General features: G+C 39.3%; 1 protein-coding gene across 1 annotated transcript in view; it reads left to right on the forward strand.

The window, feature by feature from the left end:
- The window catches only part of LOC124771147, a 64,661-nt gene that overhangs the window by 14,905 nt on the left and 36,507 nt on the right, over nucleotides 1-13,249 (forward strand). Inside the window, exons 2-3 of the mRNA XM_047249294.1 lie at nucleotides 2,906-3,025; nucleotides 6,983-7,092. Of these exons, the coding sequence (XP_047105250.1) occupies nucleotides 2,906-3,025; nucleotides 6,983-7,092 (230 nt within the window). The remainder of the gene's footprint in view (nucleotides 1-2,905; nucleotides 3,026-6,982; nucleotides 7,093-13,249) is intronic.

A 13,249-nucleotide genomic window follows, 5' to 3' on the forward strand; every position in this document is an offset into this window, starting at 1 on the left:
ATTTGCTATGTCAATCTTAGCCAATGCAACTGCCACAGACATGAAAAAGGCAGTGCTCCATAGCTACTTTGAGGAAATAGTGAGATACACCACTGTCTTCTGGCAAAATGCTAGTAATTTGGTAAGAATATTAACTTTACAGAAAATAAATATAAGGAACATGTGTAGCACAAAGCCAAGAGAATCTTGTCACCCACTATTAAGAGATCTAAACACACTAAGGGTTCCCTTACTGTATTTACAGGAAATAATTGTTTTCACAAATAATAATCCAAAACTGTTTGCTTTAAAATAACTTCCGGCATGGATATGAAACTAGAAACAGAGAAAGTTTCATGCTTCCTACACATAGACTCAATCTTTTCATGCAGACCCTATGATATATGGGAATGAAAATATACAAGTTTAAAAAGACAAATCTGCAAAAGATTGAAACTGATTCAGTAAAAAGAAAATTATATAGCACTCTGGTACAAAAATGCTATTACTCGATTGGTAAATTTTTAAATGATGATCTGACCATTTGAGCAGGATAAAAATTAATAGTATATATATTCAGATAGCAACGGACTTGCCGCAGTGGATACACCGGTTCCTGTGAGATCACCAAAGTTAAGTGCTGTCGGGCGTGGTCGGCACTTGGATGGGTGACCGTCCAGGCCGCCATGCGCTGTTGCCATTTTTTGGGGTGCACTCAGCCTCGTGATGCCAATTGACTAGCTATTCGACCGAATAGTAGTGGCTACAGTCCAGAATACCATCATACTGACCGGGAGAGCGGTTTGCTGACCATACGCCCCTCCTATCCGCATCCTCCACTGAGGATGACAAGGTGGTCGGATGGTCCCAATGGGCCACTTGTGGCCTGTAGATGGAGTGGTTTTATATTCAGATATTTCATAGTTCTAGTAAACGTTGTACTCCATGTACAATCTAATATAGCCATAAGCTTGATGAGTCTCCTGTACACTAAATCAATGATATAACATACATGTTATGAGACAATAAAATTCTGGTTCTGATCTAATTCTTGTGTTTGTAATCAATTATTTATGCACTATTAATATTTTTGGTAATTTATTTAGTATGATGATACATTTTATTTGTTGTTTGCAACATTTTTCATCAGTGTTCTTAATTTTAGTGAAGTTTTAAATATACTTCATTTCTAAGAAACCTACATACAAAATTATAAATTTTTCTAAATCTGTTTAGGGAAATACTCCCTGCAGAAAGGTAGTTTTGTGGAAGGGGGGACAGCTCTGACAGTTCTTCTTTGGGGTGCATGATCACTTTGGCATAGCTTATGTGTCTCCGAAAATTCTTAACACTGTCCCCTAGATCTTGGCATAAACTACACTTTAGTACATACTGATCACTGCCTGTAGAAACTACAGGTGTGTTGTGATGTGCCTAACAGCCAGTTCTCAAAGAATTTCCAAGTGCAGCTTTCCTGGATGTTACTTCATGATGCGTTATTTCCAAGCAGTGATGGCTTGAAGTCAGTTGTTTGATCTTTAAGTGCTTCTAAGAGACATTAAATGGACGTTCATGCTTCCACAAAGTTGGCCATGTCTTGAAAAATGTATTACAGGTGTAATCACTTCCCATTCATTCATGGTTGCAGTGCGCTTCCATAATTGCCTTGATTGAAAAAGCTTTGTTGTAAAATTGGGCACACTATGATTGATGAAGAAATACTGAGGCTTCTTGAAGTATCTGGTTCTGAAATTGATGATGCTTTTGAAATCAATGCCAGTATTTTTGAAATGTAGGGTAATTTGCCTGAATCCTTCATCTTAAAAGCAGCAGCAACACAAAGAAATTGAAACAGTTTACATGTGGGAGGCTACAGCAACAACTGTAGCCCAACTGGAATGTGTTAATATACAGGGTGACCCAAAAGTTCATTAACATTTGAAGATGCACTAATTCACAGAATAATGTAGGTAGAGAGGGAAAAATTGACACACACATCTGAAATGGCATGGGGTTATGATGGAACAAAAAGGTGCAAAAACTGGCCAGAAGCTGGCACTGGATAGCAACACATCAGTGACATCACATGAGAATCACATATAAAATGTGCTGTAGTGTGTGTGTGTGTGTGTGTGTGTGTGTGTGTGAGAGAGAGAGAGAGAGAGAGAGAGAGAGAGAGAGAGAGAGAGAGAGAGAGAGATAATCAGCCTGGATAATAAACACCTGCTGGAAGGCATGACCTTTTATTCAGGATGGTGCTCCACCTCATATTGCTACACATGCACATTGTTTGGTGAGGATCACATGCTGAACCACCATAGCCATGATGCTTGGCTTACCTGGCCTCCCATGTCTCCAGACTTCAATCCGTGTGATTATTGGTTGTGGGGTTACCTGAAGCTACAAGTCTACCTTGATCATCTGACCACATTAGGGATGCTAAAAGACAACGTACAACAGTAATTTCCTCACCATACCTACTCATATGCTGTACAATGTTGTTCACAGCCTTGTTTCTTGACTACAGGTATTGTTGATGAATGATGGCCAACATGCTAAGCATTTGCTATTAAGAAAATTGTCTTTGCTAAAAATCAATTTATATGCTAATTACTGCTTTTGTGTCATATGAAGCAGCATATGTCAGTCACTTTCAGTAAAACCCCCTGTCATTTCAAGCATATGTGTCAATTCTCACCTCTCTACCTACATTTTTGCATGAAGTATTGAATTGTCAAATGCTAGACTTTTGACTCACACTGCATTTTCTCACTCTGAATATATTTTGGGCATCCTGTCTTAGTTGTGTCTCCTGCATATCAAAGTTTATTCAAATTCCATCCATAGGTGAACTATATATGGATTGTGTACAAAACATAGATCCATACATGAGCAGTATTTAATTTAATTTTTGTATTTTCTGCAGGAGAAAGATGTAGGGACTACTGAAGACACCTTTACTGAGCTGGCTTCATCAGAAAATGGCCATTTTTTGATAATTCAGATTACTTACATGTCACTGAACACATACATTGTAATAGGCTGTGTTAGTGATAGCGTGTTACAACTGCAATGCAAAGATAAAAAATTAGTGTTAACATAAAATGTACATGTTAAATATCATATATTAAACAGATATACAACTTTAAAATTAAAATCTTAAAAATCAATTTCAACATTATATAATCATCTGCCAGTTCAGATTTTTCTTGAATTGTATGAGCTTCCTCTATGTTGCAGACAAATTTTTAACCATTTTCATTGTTCTCCTTTGAATATACTCAGAATTTCCTGTTAAAGCAAAATAAGAATAGGTAAATTTTTAATTAATAGGATTTCTGTAGCTGTTGTAATAACGAGCTGATGTGTTCAATCCCTAGAGCATGCAAAATGTAGCATTCAGTTTATTTCCTTCATCGCCACTTTTTTAAAATCAGAATTGCACTTAACTCTGAAGTACTTACACAATCACATGAGCAAGAAACAGAAAATGTAACCTCGTTTACAAGTGCATATTTCTCTATGTAACGTATTTATATATTCACTACATTTACTGTAATGATCTTACATAATAAACTTTGAAGTTCTCTCAAGCTGAATTTGTATCCTAACTGAAGACATGTTCAGCTAGTTTGATCTCTGAATTATGAGAGTACTTTATATTTGATGTTCCTATCAAACATAGAACAGTTATTATTTGACCTTATGTTCTTCCTTGTATTAGAGGATATTTTTGAAATAGACATTTGAGGAGGAAGCTGTACCAACAACTTACATACCATCTTTCTATTACTGCTAATTTGTGTAGGGAAAAAAAGAAGAAAGTAAACCAGTTACTCTAGTGAACTGAATATATTGAATATCACATGGGATTGGAATAGCTGAACAGTGTCCTCCATCAGGGCTATGACTATTCTGTTTTCATTATTCCCAAAGATACAACCACTTGCCTTATTGTTCATATCCATTTAAAATACTGACATGCAAGGCCTGTCCCATGCATCTATGGAGCACATCCTATTCCAGATCTGTCAACAGTGCAGCCAGAGGCAGGGTCACCTCTGACAGCAATCACATCATATGCAATACCTCTTCAACAGCTGCATGGCTTTTAACGTGTGCACAAGTATTCATGAACAGTTCACCCATATGAATGACAATCACCAAACTACCAGGTGGTTATAATTAAAGTGTTACCCATGGAAGTTCAGTGTGAGCTGTAATTATCATAGAGCAGTAGAATTAAATATGCTAATGGATTAATATGGAACCGATTTACACTGGAAAATTATTAGTTCCAATTTTGACCATCAAGTGCAGATCTTACACTGTACTTTGGTTGTATGATGGTATGACATCCACACTGTCAATTGACAAGCCGTAATGTGAGTGAGCAATGTGGCTATTGAAATGAGAGACTGTGCATTGTTAGTGAAACTGTTTTATGTAAATGGCAGCAATTACAGTGCTGCCTTTAGACAGTATTGCTGACCCAGAGCTCTGAGGAGATGCTTGATATCATTAAATGGTTTAAAGAAGATGATAATGAAATTTGAAAACATGAGTGAGCTTTGCAAGGCACCAGGACTAGGAAGGCATCCTATCCTGGTGGAAGTTATTGATGAGGTTGCTGTTGCTGTAACTGACCATGCATTCGGGAGGACGACGATTCAATCCCGCCTCCGGCCATCCTGATTTCGGTTTTCCGTGATTTCCCTAAATCGCTTCAGGCAAATGCCGGGATTGTTCCTTTGAAAGGGCACGGCCGATTTCCTTCCCCACCCTTGCCTCACCCGAGCTTGTGCTCCGTCTCTAATGACCTCGTTGTTGACGGGATGTTAAACACTAATCTCCTCTTCCTAACTGACCATGCAGCATGTTCTCCAAGTAGTGCTAGTGCTCATGCAGTGTTATGAGAACTGTCCATCCCATGTTCAACAGAACAGAAAGTTTTATGGTCGATTTTACACTGGTACCTGTACAAGACTCATATGGTGAGCAACTGAAACCTTGTGATCTGCAGTAACATTCTGAATTTGTTCTTCAGTTTCTGGCATACATCAAAATTGATGACAAGTGGCCAAGCAATATTCTATGGAGTGGTGAGGCACATTTTACTCTACAGGATGCAGTAAATAAACAGACAAGCAAGCTCTGAGATTCTGTTAATTCGATGTTGTGCACAAAGAGCCATTTCACTCACTGTGTGTGTCTTTGTGGTGTGTATTCATAAACACCTTTATACTCTGTCCATTCTTCTTTGAACAGAGTATATTCAGAAGACCTGTCAGGTGTAGCATGACGTCTGAAAGTTATTGAGATCTCCTTGTACAGCATGCTGTTTGGAAGAGCTCAACAGCATGGAAATCACTGTTTCTATGCAAGATGAGGCATCATCTCATTTCCCTCCACCATTGAAAGAACTGATTAATGCAACATTCCTTGAACATGCTATCTCCAGAGGTTTTCCAAATGCATGGCCTGCAAGATCATCTGATCTGAATCTATGTGACTTTTGGCTCTGGGGATATCTAAAAGGAGGCATTGTCAATGTCAGTGGCTGCCTTACAGTTGCTAGAATCTTGATTGATACCTAAGCTTCTCTGAATTGTGCAAATGGTAATTGCCCTTCAAATATATTTTCTGTTTCCACAGCCTTCCTGGTCTCATAAACAATAAGACCTAATCATACACTGGCGTTCACCTCTGGTCCTGTCTCATTTTTTGTGACTCCCTCTCTACCCCATCAGACACTGACTTCTCACTTCTGTTCTCTGGATCCTTCACTTTAGGTTATTTTATGATTTAACAGTTTTTTTCTTTTTTATTTATTTATTGAAAGCCAGAAATCTTGTGTTTCCACAAAGATAGATGGCTGATGGCAATAAAATTCTAAATACTGGATAAAAATGATTTTGTACAGATAAAGTATTTGCAACAACAAAAAAATGCTTATGACATGAAAAAATACCATTTACCTTAAGCAGCAAGTAAGTGAAAACAGAAGATAGACAACAAAATTCTGCATACTCACTGTGCCAAATCAACAGCTGCTATGCAATATAGAAATGAGAAAACTTACATCAGCTGTGCCAATATACAAAAATATAAAAAAAACAATTTAAAAAATATAAATGATACATGCTAATACAGTCATAGAATATGACACAAATAAATACATTTACGTTATTTCTTTATTTGGCCAGTGCATCTAACAGTGTAACAGCTGTTCGAGATATAGGGCAACTAGAACATTACACTTCGAGCAAATTTAAAATATAAAAACAAATTATATGCACTGTTGAACACTCTATACATAATACATATAAGGAACAGTTTTTTTAAACTTAAAATCATTTGAGGGAGGGATGGATGCCATAGTCAATGTAAGTTTGCCTTCAAGTGTTCATTACCAGGAAAAAGATGTACTGCATTAGCAATTCCTTCATTTTTGTCCTCAGAGTATTGTTTTTATATCTAATCAATCTACACCATTCTCTTAATGGCCTTTCTGAACCTCCTTTATAATCCTGTGTCCTTATACTTGTGTGTAACACAAATCTACACTGTAGTGAACTATCTCTGATGCCACACATCTGTCCTGTTCTCCTCCAATCCAAACCCCCCTCCCCTTTTTCCATTTCAGTCTCCTTCTCTTCATCTCTTCTTCATTCTTCCACCAAAGACAACCAGTCATCCGATTCAAGCTGCAGAACCTGGACAGTGTTGCTGTGGGTATATGTGTGCTCAAAGAAGAGTACAAGTTTTTAATCTGAACTACTTTGTTGAACCTTTGATCACACACTTATTCACTGCTTAAGTCCTCCACTATATTTTGAGTGGATGTCATTAATCATTTCATTGTTTGTATTGCATGTAGGATTTTGCAGTGTAATGTTTCAAGTAGTAACACTGCAGGTGACAATAATTACAAAAACATTAAAATGATGCTGTGTTAGTGATCTTACAAATTTTAATTTAAGTATTTATTTTGTTTTGACAGCTTCAGAATGTACCACAAGAAGTGGTGGAACTTGACCTTGCAATCTGCCTGCTGGATGATAACTTTTTAGTGACCCTCCCAACTGCTCTGAAAGAGATGGATGGTTTAAGGTATGTTATTGATATTTAGATTGCTGCAACTTTGATTTAATGAGACTAGTAATTATAATTTTTTCCAAAAAAGTGATAACCACTGTTCAAAATAGTGTGACTCTTTGATGCACTTATTTTACTATTTCTTTCCACACCTTCTCTCTGCTACTCTATGCTTATAACAGAAAGAGTACAAGCTAATGCTCTGCTGCGTAAAACATTTTCATTAACCTTTCACTATGTAAGACATTCTGCACAAGAAAGTTTTGGGGATGTGTTATGTAGCTCACAGTTTTAGTCATTTATTTGTGGTGGCTTCAATTTGTGGTGCCTTACTTCTGGTATATCATTGCTACGCAGGGAAAACACATAAGCATATGTTTCTGATGAGATCCAGCAAATTTGTGCTCAATGGTTCATGTAGTGCTGCCTTTAAAGTGACAGTGCATGTTATATTAGTCTTCCAAATCATTCATGTGTCATCTGAAAAAATAAAGTAGGTTATCTTCAGGATGTATGATGCCTGCTAGAGTCCCAAGAATTGGAAAATTCTTTCATAACTAGTGTATATTAGAAGAAATCACTTCCTCAGAGTTCATGAGTGATGTTACCACGTCATATTATCAGATATTGGGTTTTTTGACACTAAGCAGGCTTCATAATATGATAGTGACAGCTAATATTAAATATATTGCTCCAACCATTGTGATATTTTTCCTTGTATATTTTAGAAGTTGGTATCTGATATGCCCATGGGGATTCACATAATCATGATCAGTTAAAATCATAGTTTCCTAAGAACCTCGTATTCCACAGTCATTAAACTTACAGCCATTGAGTGACAACTGCTGACTACCAGTGGATTATATCAGTCATTCTTTATTATTTTATTGATTATATATACCAAAGGTAATACATTCTCAAAGTAACCAATGTATTGGTTGGTTGGTTGTTTCGGGGAAGGAGACCAGACAGCGAGGTCATCGGTCTCATCGGATTAGGGAAGGATGGGGAAGGAAGTCGGCCATGCCCTTTGAAAGGAATCATCCCGGCATTTGCCTGGAGCGATTTAGGGAAATCACGGAAAACCTAAATCAGGATGGCCGGACGCGGGATTGAACCATCGTCCTCCCGAATGCGAGTCCAGTGTCTAACCACTGCGCCACCTCGCTCGGTACCAATGTATTCAAAAGTGTATCACCACAGGTAAATTCAATTATTATTACAGACAAGATTTATATTTTTAATTTGAATTTCACTTTATACGACTTTGGATCATAATAATGCTTAATGTTCTGCTAGGTGCCTGACAAATATTTTTGTGTCTGTGCTATCATATAGTATTTGATTTAATTTAAACTCTTACCTGCATCTGACTGCTATGAATTACTGATATCACTTGATCAAATTTTGCGTAAAAGCTTTGCCACATTCAAAAAAAGAGTTTGATACTGAATCTGCACAAATGGTAAAAATAACTTTCTCATATTTAGTGATGGTAAGGACATTTTTTCATGAGCTAGTTTCTTCTTCTGTTGTTAGATTATTGCTATTCAGTTATTAATTATTATTATTATTGTTATCTCTCTAACTACATGTAAAATGAACACACAATGATACTGGACCAATTAAAGCATAGTACACTGATTGGCATGGTGTTGAGTCATAGAAAAAATCTTAAAATCCCACTAATGGTCTAAGGTTTTCCAACCTACACTTCCTATTCAACAGGAACAAAACAAAAATTGGGACAAATCGTACATGGCTCCACCACGTTTTTGATTACCAATCACTGTCCAACTCTCTCACTATTACTTTCCAAAATATTTTAGAAATTAGACTTAAACACCCATATCAACTTCAGAGATTCAGAATATGTTCTATCACATACATTACCACATTGTAACATACTAGTAGAGCTCCTCATTTACCACTATGACTGATGTGCTGACCCAGGCAAAATTCTAATGAACAGTCTCACGTAAGTCCTAAAACAGCCAAAGTTACAATGCTTTGGTTCTGTATTACAGCTGTTATGATGATGACCTTGAATTTTAGCAGCTAGCTCAAATTCATTTTTTGCAGCTAGCACATAATTGTGCCACCATCGGGCAATGTTCCTGGTACAGATTTTTGCTGCTTTCGCAAGATGACTCTTCCGTCCCCTCTGTTCTCTTTCACAATAAACATACAACATAACACGTAACAGCTATGCCCATTCATTTTTAAAAAAATCTAATTTTCATAAATTTTCACATAAAAATATCTTTAATGAGCATCTTGACATTTTAATGCATGGAAACGAACATTTCATTTATTTATTATTTATTTTATTTACACTTCCTGATCAAAAAAGTGAAACATCCAGAAAGGAAGAAAGAAATAAAATGAAACTCTACAGGTTGAGAGGGTATGTGATGTTATTTAAGTGACTGCAATATCAAATCAAATTTACAAAGAACTTGGCTGTATGAGTCCCCTTAACAGAATGATGTTGCACCCCTACTGACCTCTAGGCATGCACTGATTTGATTGGGGATGTTGTCATAATACCTTTGTATCCTCTTCTAAGATAACCTGGACTACAACTGTTGTAACTAGTCCTCGATATTCTGGATACTGGCACTGGGGCAGAGTTGACATTCGAGCTGGTCCTACATGTGTTGTTTCGGAGACAGATTTGGGGGCCTTGCTGACCATGGGAGTATCTCAATATCACACAGACAACTCATACAGAAATGTTCCACATGTGGATGAGCATTGTCCTGTTGAAAATAGTGCCATCTCTCAATCACCAAATTGAAGACCATGGAAAAGGGGGATGGGGGAACAGTTGTGACAGTACTGTCAACCTGTGTGCATGTGTTTTGGAACCGTCATCTGCAATGGTAAAAAATGTCATGGTAAATACAAACTTTGCTCAGCAGTCACCTCTCATAATGAGCAGAACAAATTGTAGAAAACTGAGTCTCTTAATGACCAAAATCTTGGACAGTGAGTCTGCATTATGGTTTTCACTGTTTTTAATAACCATATAAAAACTGCCTTCTGATCTAGATCAGCTTTGCCACGAATGGACAATGTGTCGCACACTCTGCTTTGTATGATAGGAGCTCTGACAAATCCATATTCAGATGTACTAGTCAAGATGCACCTTGTGCCTCCATTGTTGCTTCTGGTACTAATACTGCGGCCTCCACAATGATATTGCAACTCATTAACTACAATTCTGATTTGTTGTCATTAACTAATACACATGTTTTTTGGGCATTAGCGGCAACATTGACAAAAATGATTTTAGAAGAAAATCTAGTGCAAGCCATCAGCACTTTTTTCCATGATAATACCACACTGTTAGACGTCACAGGCCAGGGTTAATAGGTTTATCTGGTGTAAAGGAAGCCATGCAGAAATACAGAGACAAGCACTATAAGGGAATAGGTAAACAACTAGAATTCTCTCAGATACAGATTTATTAGCACTTTGCTTCTACACAGAACCAAGTCCGGAGGCTAAATGCCATTAGCGGCCAACATTTTCCCAAAGCCCTCTCCTCAAAGATAGCACACTTACACACTGAACAAATATCAATATTTATGCCGCTCTATATGCCACATAGCCGCCACCCCCCCCCCTCCCCCCGCACAGTATGGAGTACATCCCTAAGAATGGGGGGGGTGAGAAGTTAGGAAGGTAACATACAGTTCTTCCACATCAGGCGGCGGAAGTGGTCGACGGTGAAGTCAGCAAGCAATATGCCGGTGGTTGAAGACAACGTCCCATCCTGGAGTGGAGGTATAGCACTTCGTCAGCAGGCGGGCGGAGAATCACCTTGCCAGAAGGCCTAACAAAGGCACGTAAATTGCCACACACAGCACTTGTGCTCAATTTAAAGTGGCGCTCATCGACGAGAAGACGGATGCACCGCCACAGCTGGGAAGGAGACCTGTTGCCGAGACGCTCTTCGTAGATGAGCTGTCGCACATTTTCTCTCCTGGTTTTCGAGACAAGCTCCAGTATCATCTATTTCGCCACAGCATACTTCCCTGCTGGGGGGGGGGGGGTGCTTTGACCAGATCGTAAATTAAATCGACGAGATCGTGAAGATGGTTCATGAGGCAGGCAAAGCGTGTGTCATCGTCCAAAGCACAGATATTGAATGTTTGCTCAACCAGGTTAAACCAGAACTCCGGGTGAGCGGGTTTAAAGTCGGTAGTTTCGGCAGATTCGGCACTGCAGTCACTGCGGAGGTGCACCTATTTCTTCGGACGGAAGTAGAGCATGCAGAAGATAGTGAGTCCGAATTATTGGCGTCCCGTAACGCGGGTATCACGAAATTCACTTGACGCTGGGGGGGCGGCTGAGAAGCGACGGACGCTCGAACAGTGTGAGGATCGTAGTCAAAATGTGCATTCTCATTGACGTGGTAGCTCGGAGAGAAGCCACAAGTGCTTAAGTACGCCGGTGAATGTCCGTCATGCACACTGTATTCACTCAACCATGAGTGGTGGGGCTGGTTGTAGATGTCGGGGTAATTACTGTCCAGCACAGAATTGTTGACTTGATTAGAAGCAACACAAGGATCCCACACATGTCCACTAGGATGCACACTCGGTGTGATATTTGCTGTTTGGCGAGCATTGAGCACCTGTTGACTAGCCGGCGCGGAAGGATACACACATGGCGGGAACTGATTCGAGTTTGAATTTACTACTGGATTTTCCAGAGTAGCAAAACTTCACTCGACGCCATGAACTGTATTGAATTGTGCATTCGACACAGGAGTAGGAATGTTCCGAACAACACTCTGTGGAGAACACGTGGAAAGGTCTAGACTAACTAAGCCAGAGTCCACGACCGTTGGCGGTTGGAAGAAACTGGCGGCACTCGATGAATTCCACTGCATGTTTGGACTGAAGGATTCCGAAGAGTCTTGCGGCATGTCCACTACGATGGCAGGAGTGCTGGAGAGATGTTGCTGAAATCCGGGCGGCGGTGAGTGCTGAAAGGCCATTGTCTGAAGCTGAACAAAGGCCCTCGTGATTGCAAAGAAACCCAACGCGGTAGGCGCATAAATAACCTTCGGGCAGTAACTCGGACGCATATTACACAAAAAAATGGGGTCACCAGTGAGGGTATAGGATATAGTTGTATGTAAACAACTAGAATTCTCTCAGACACAGATTTATTAGCACTTCGCTTCTACACAGAACCAAGTCCGGAGGCTAACTGCCGTTAGCGGCCGACATCTTCCCAAAGCCCTCTCCTCAAAGATAGCACACTTATATGCTAAACAAATATTGATATTTATGGCGCTCTACGCCACAACTGCTTGAGAGACTGAAAATCCCATTGACAATCTGCAGCCCAGACAAACTTAACACCTTTCTGGTGAAGCTGGTTAGGAGGTTGGCAGATGTGCACACCTCATGGAGTGACCTGAGAATAATACAAAATCTTACCCAAAAAAGATGGGAACTCCTTCAGGTGCTTGTTTGCTGGCAGGTTCATGATGACTTTGATGTGGTCATCCATAGGAATGACACCATCTTTACTAAGCACATGACTCAAAAAGAGCACATTTAGGAAGAAAATCAGCACTTTTCCAGTTTGCAACAAATTCCATTCTCCAGGAGGCGTTGGAAAATTGATTGCAGGTTTTGTGGGTGTTCTTCCCAAGTAGGGCATGTTACCCAGGTATCATCGGTCAAGGTAACTAACACAACAGGGAATGTCCTAAATCAGTTGTTCCAAGTAGTGTTGATTAACTCCAGGTGCAGATGAGATTCCAAAAGGCAAGCAAATAAACTGGAAAAGCCAGTTGGGTATGTACAGGACCAGGAAAGTCCAAGAAAATGTGTCCAATGCAACTGCAGGTAGGCATCTTACAAGCTGATGCAGGGAAAATATTGGTGACAACTTTGCCAATAATTCTGCCTGTCACAGAATGAGATACAAATCAGTGACACATTGTGCTTTGATCATCAGTTTAAAATCACAGCAAAGATGCAAAGTGCTCTTGCAAATATGAATCACCACCTAAGGGGTGGCCCACTGACCCAACAAAATAGGAGAAATGACACCTTGATCCTGCCAACCCTGCCTTTATCTTGTCATACATGGAAAAGGAAGTGAGAAGGAATGACAGGATTTATGTACCACTGACAGCTTAAGA

Source organism: Schistocerca piceifrons, unplaced genomic scaffold, assembly GCF_021461385.2.
Source record: "Schistocerca piceifrons isolate TAMUIC-IGC-003096 unplaced genomic scaffold, iqSchPice1.1 HiC_scaffold_899, whole genome shotgun sequence".
In the NCBI taxonomy this organism is placed as follows: Eukaryota; Metazoa; Arthropoda; class Insecta; order Orthoptera; family Acrididae; genus Schistocerca; species Schistocerca piceifrons.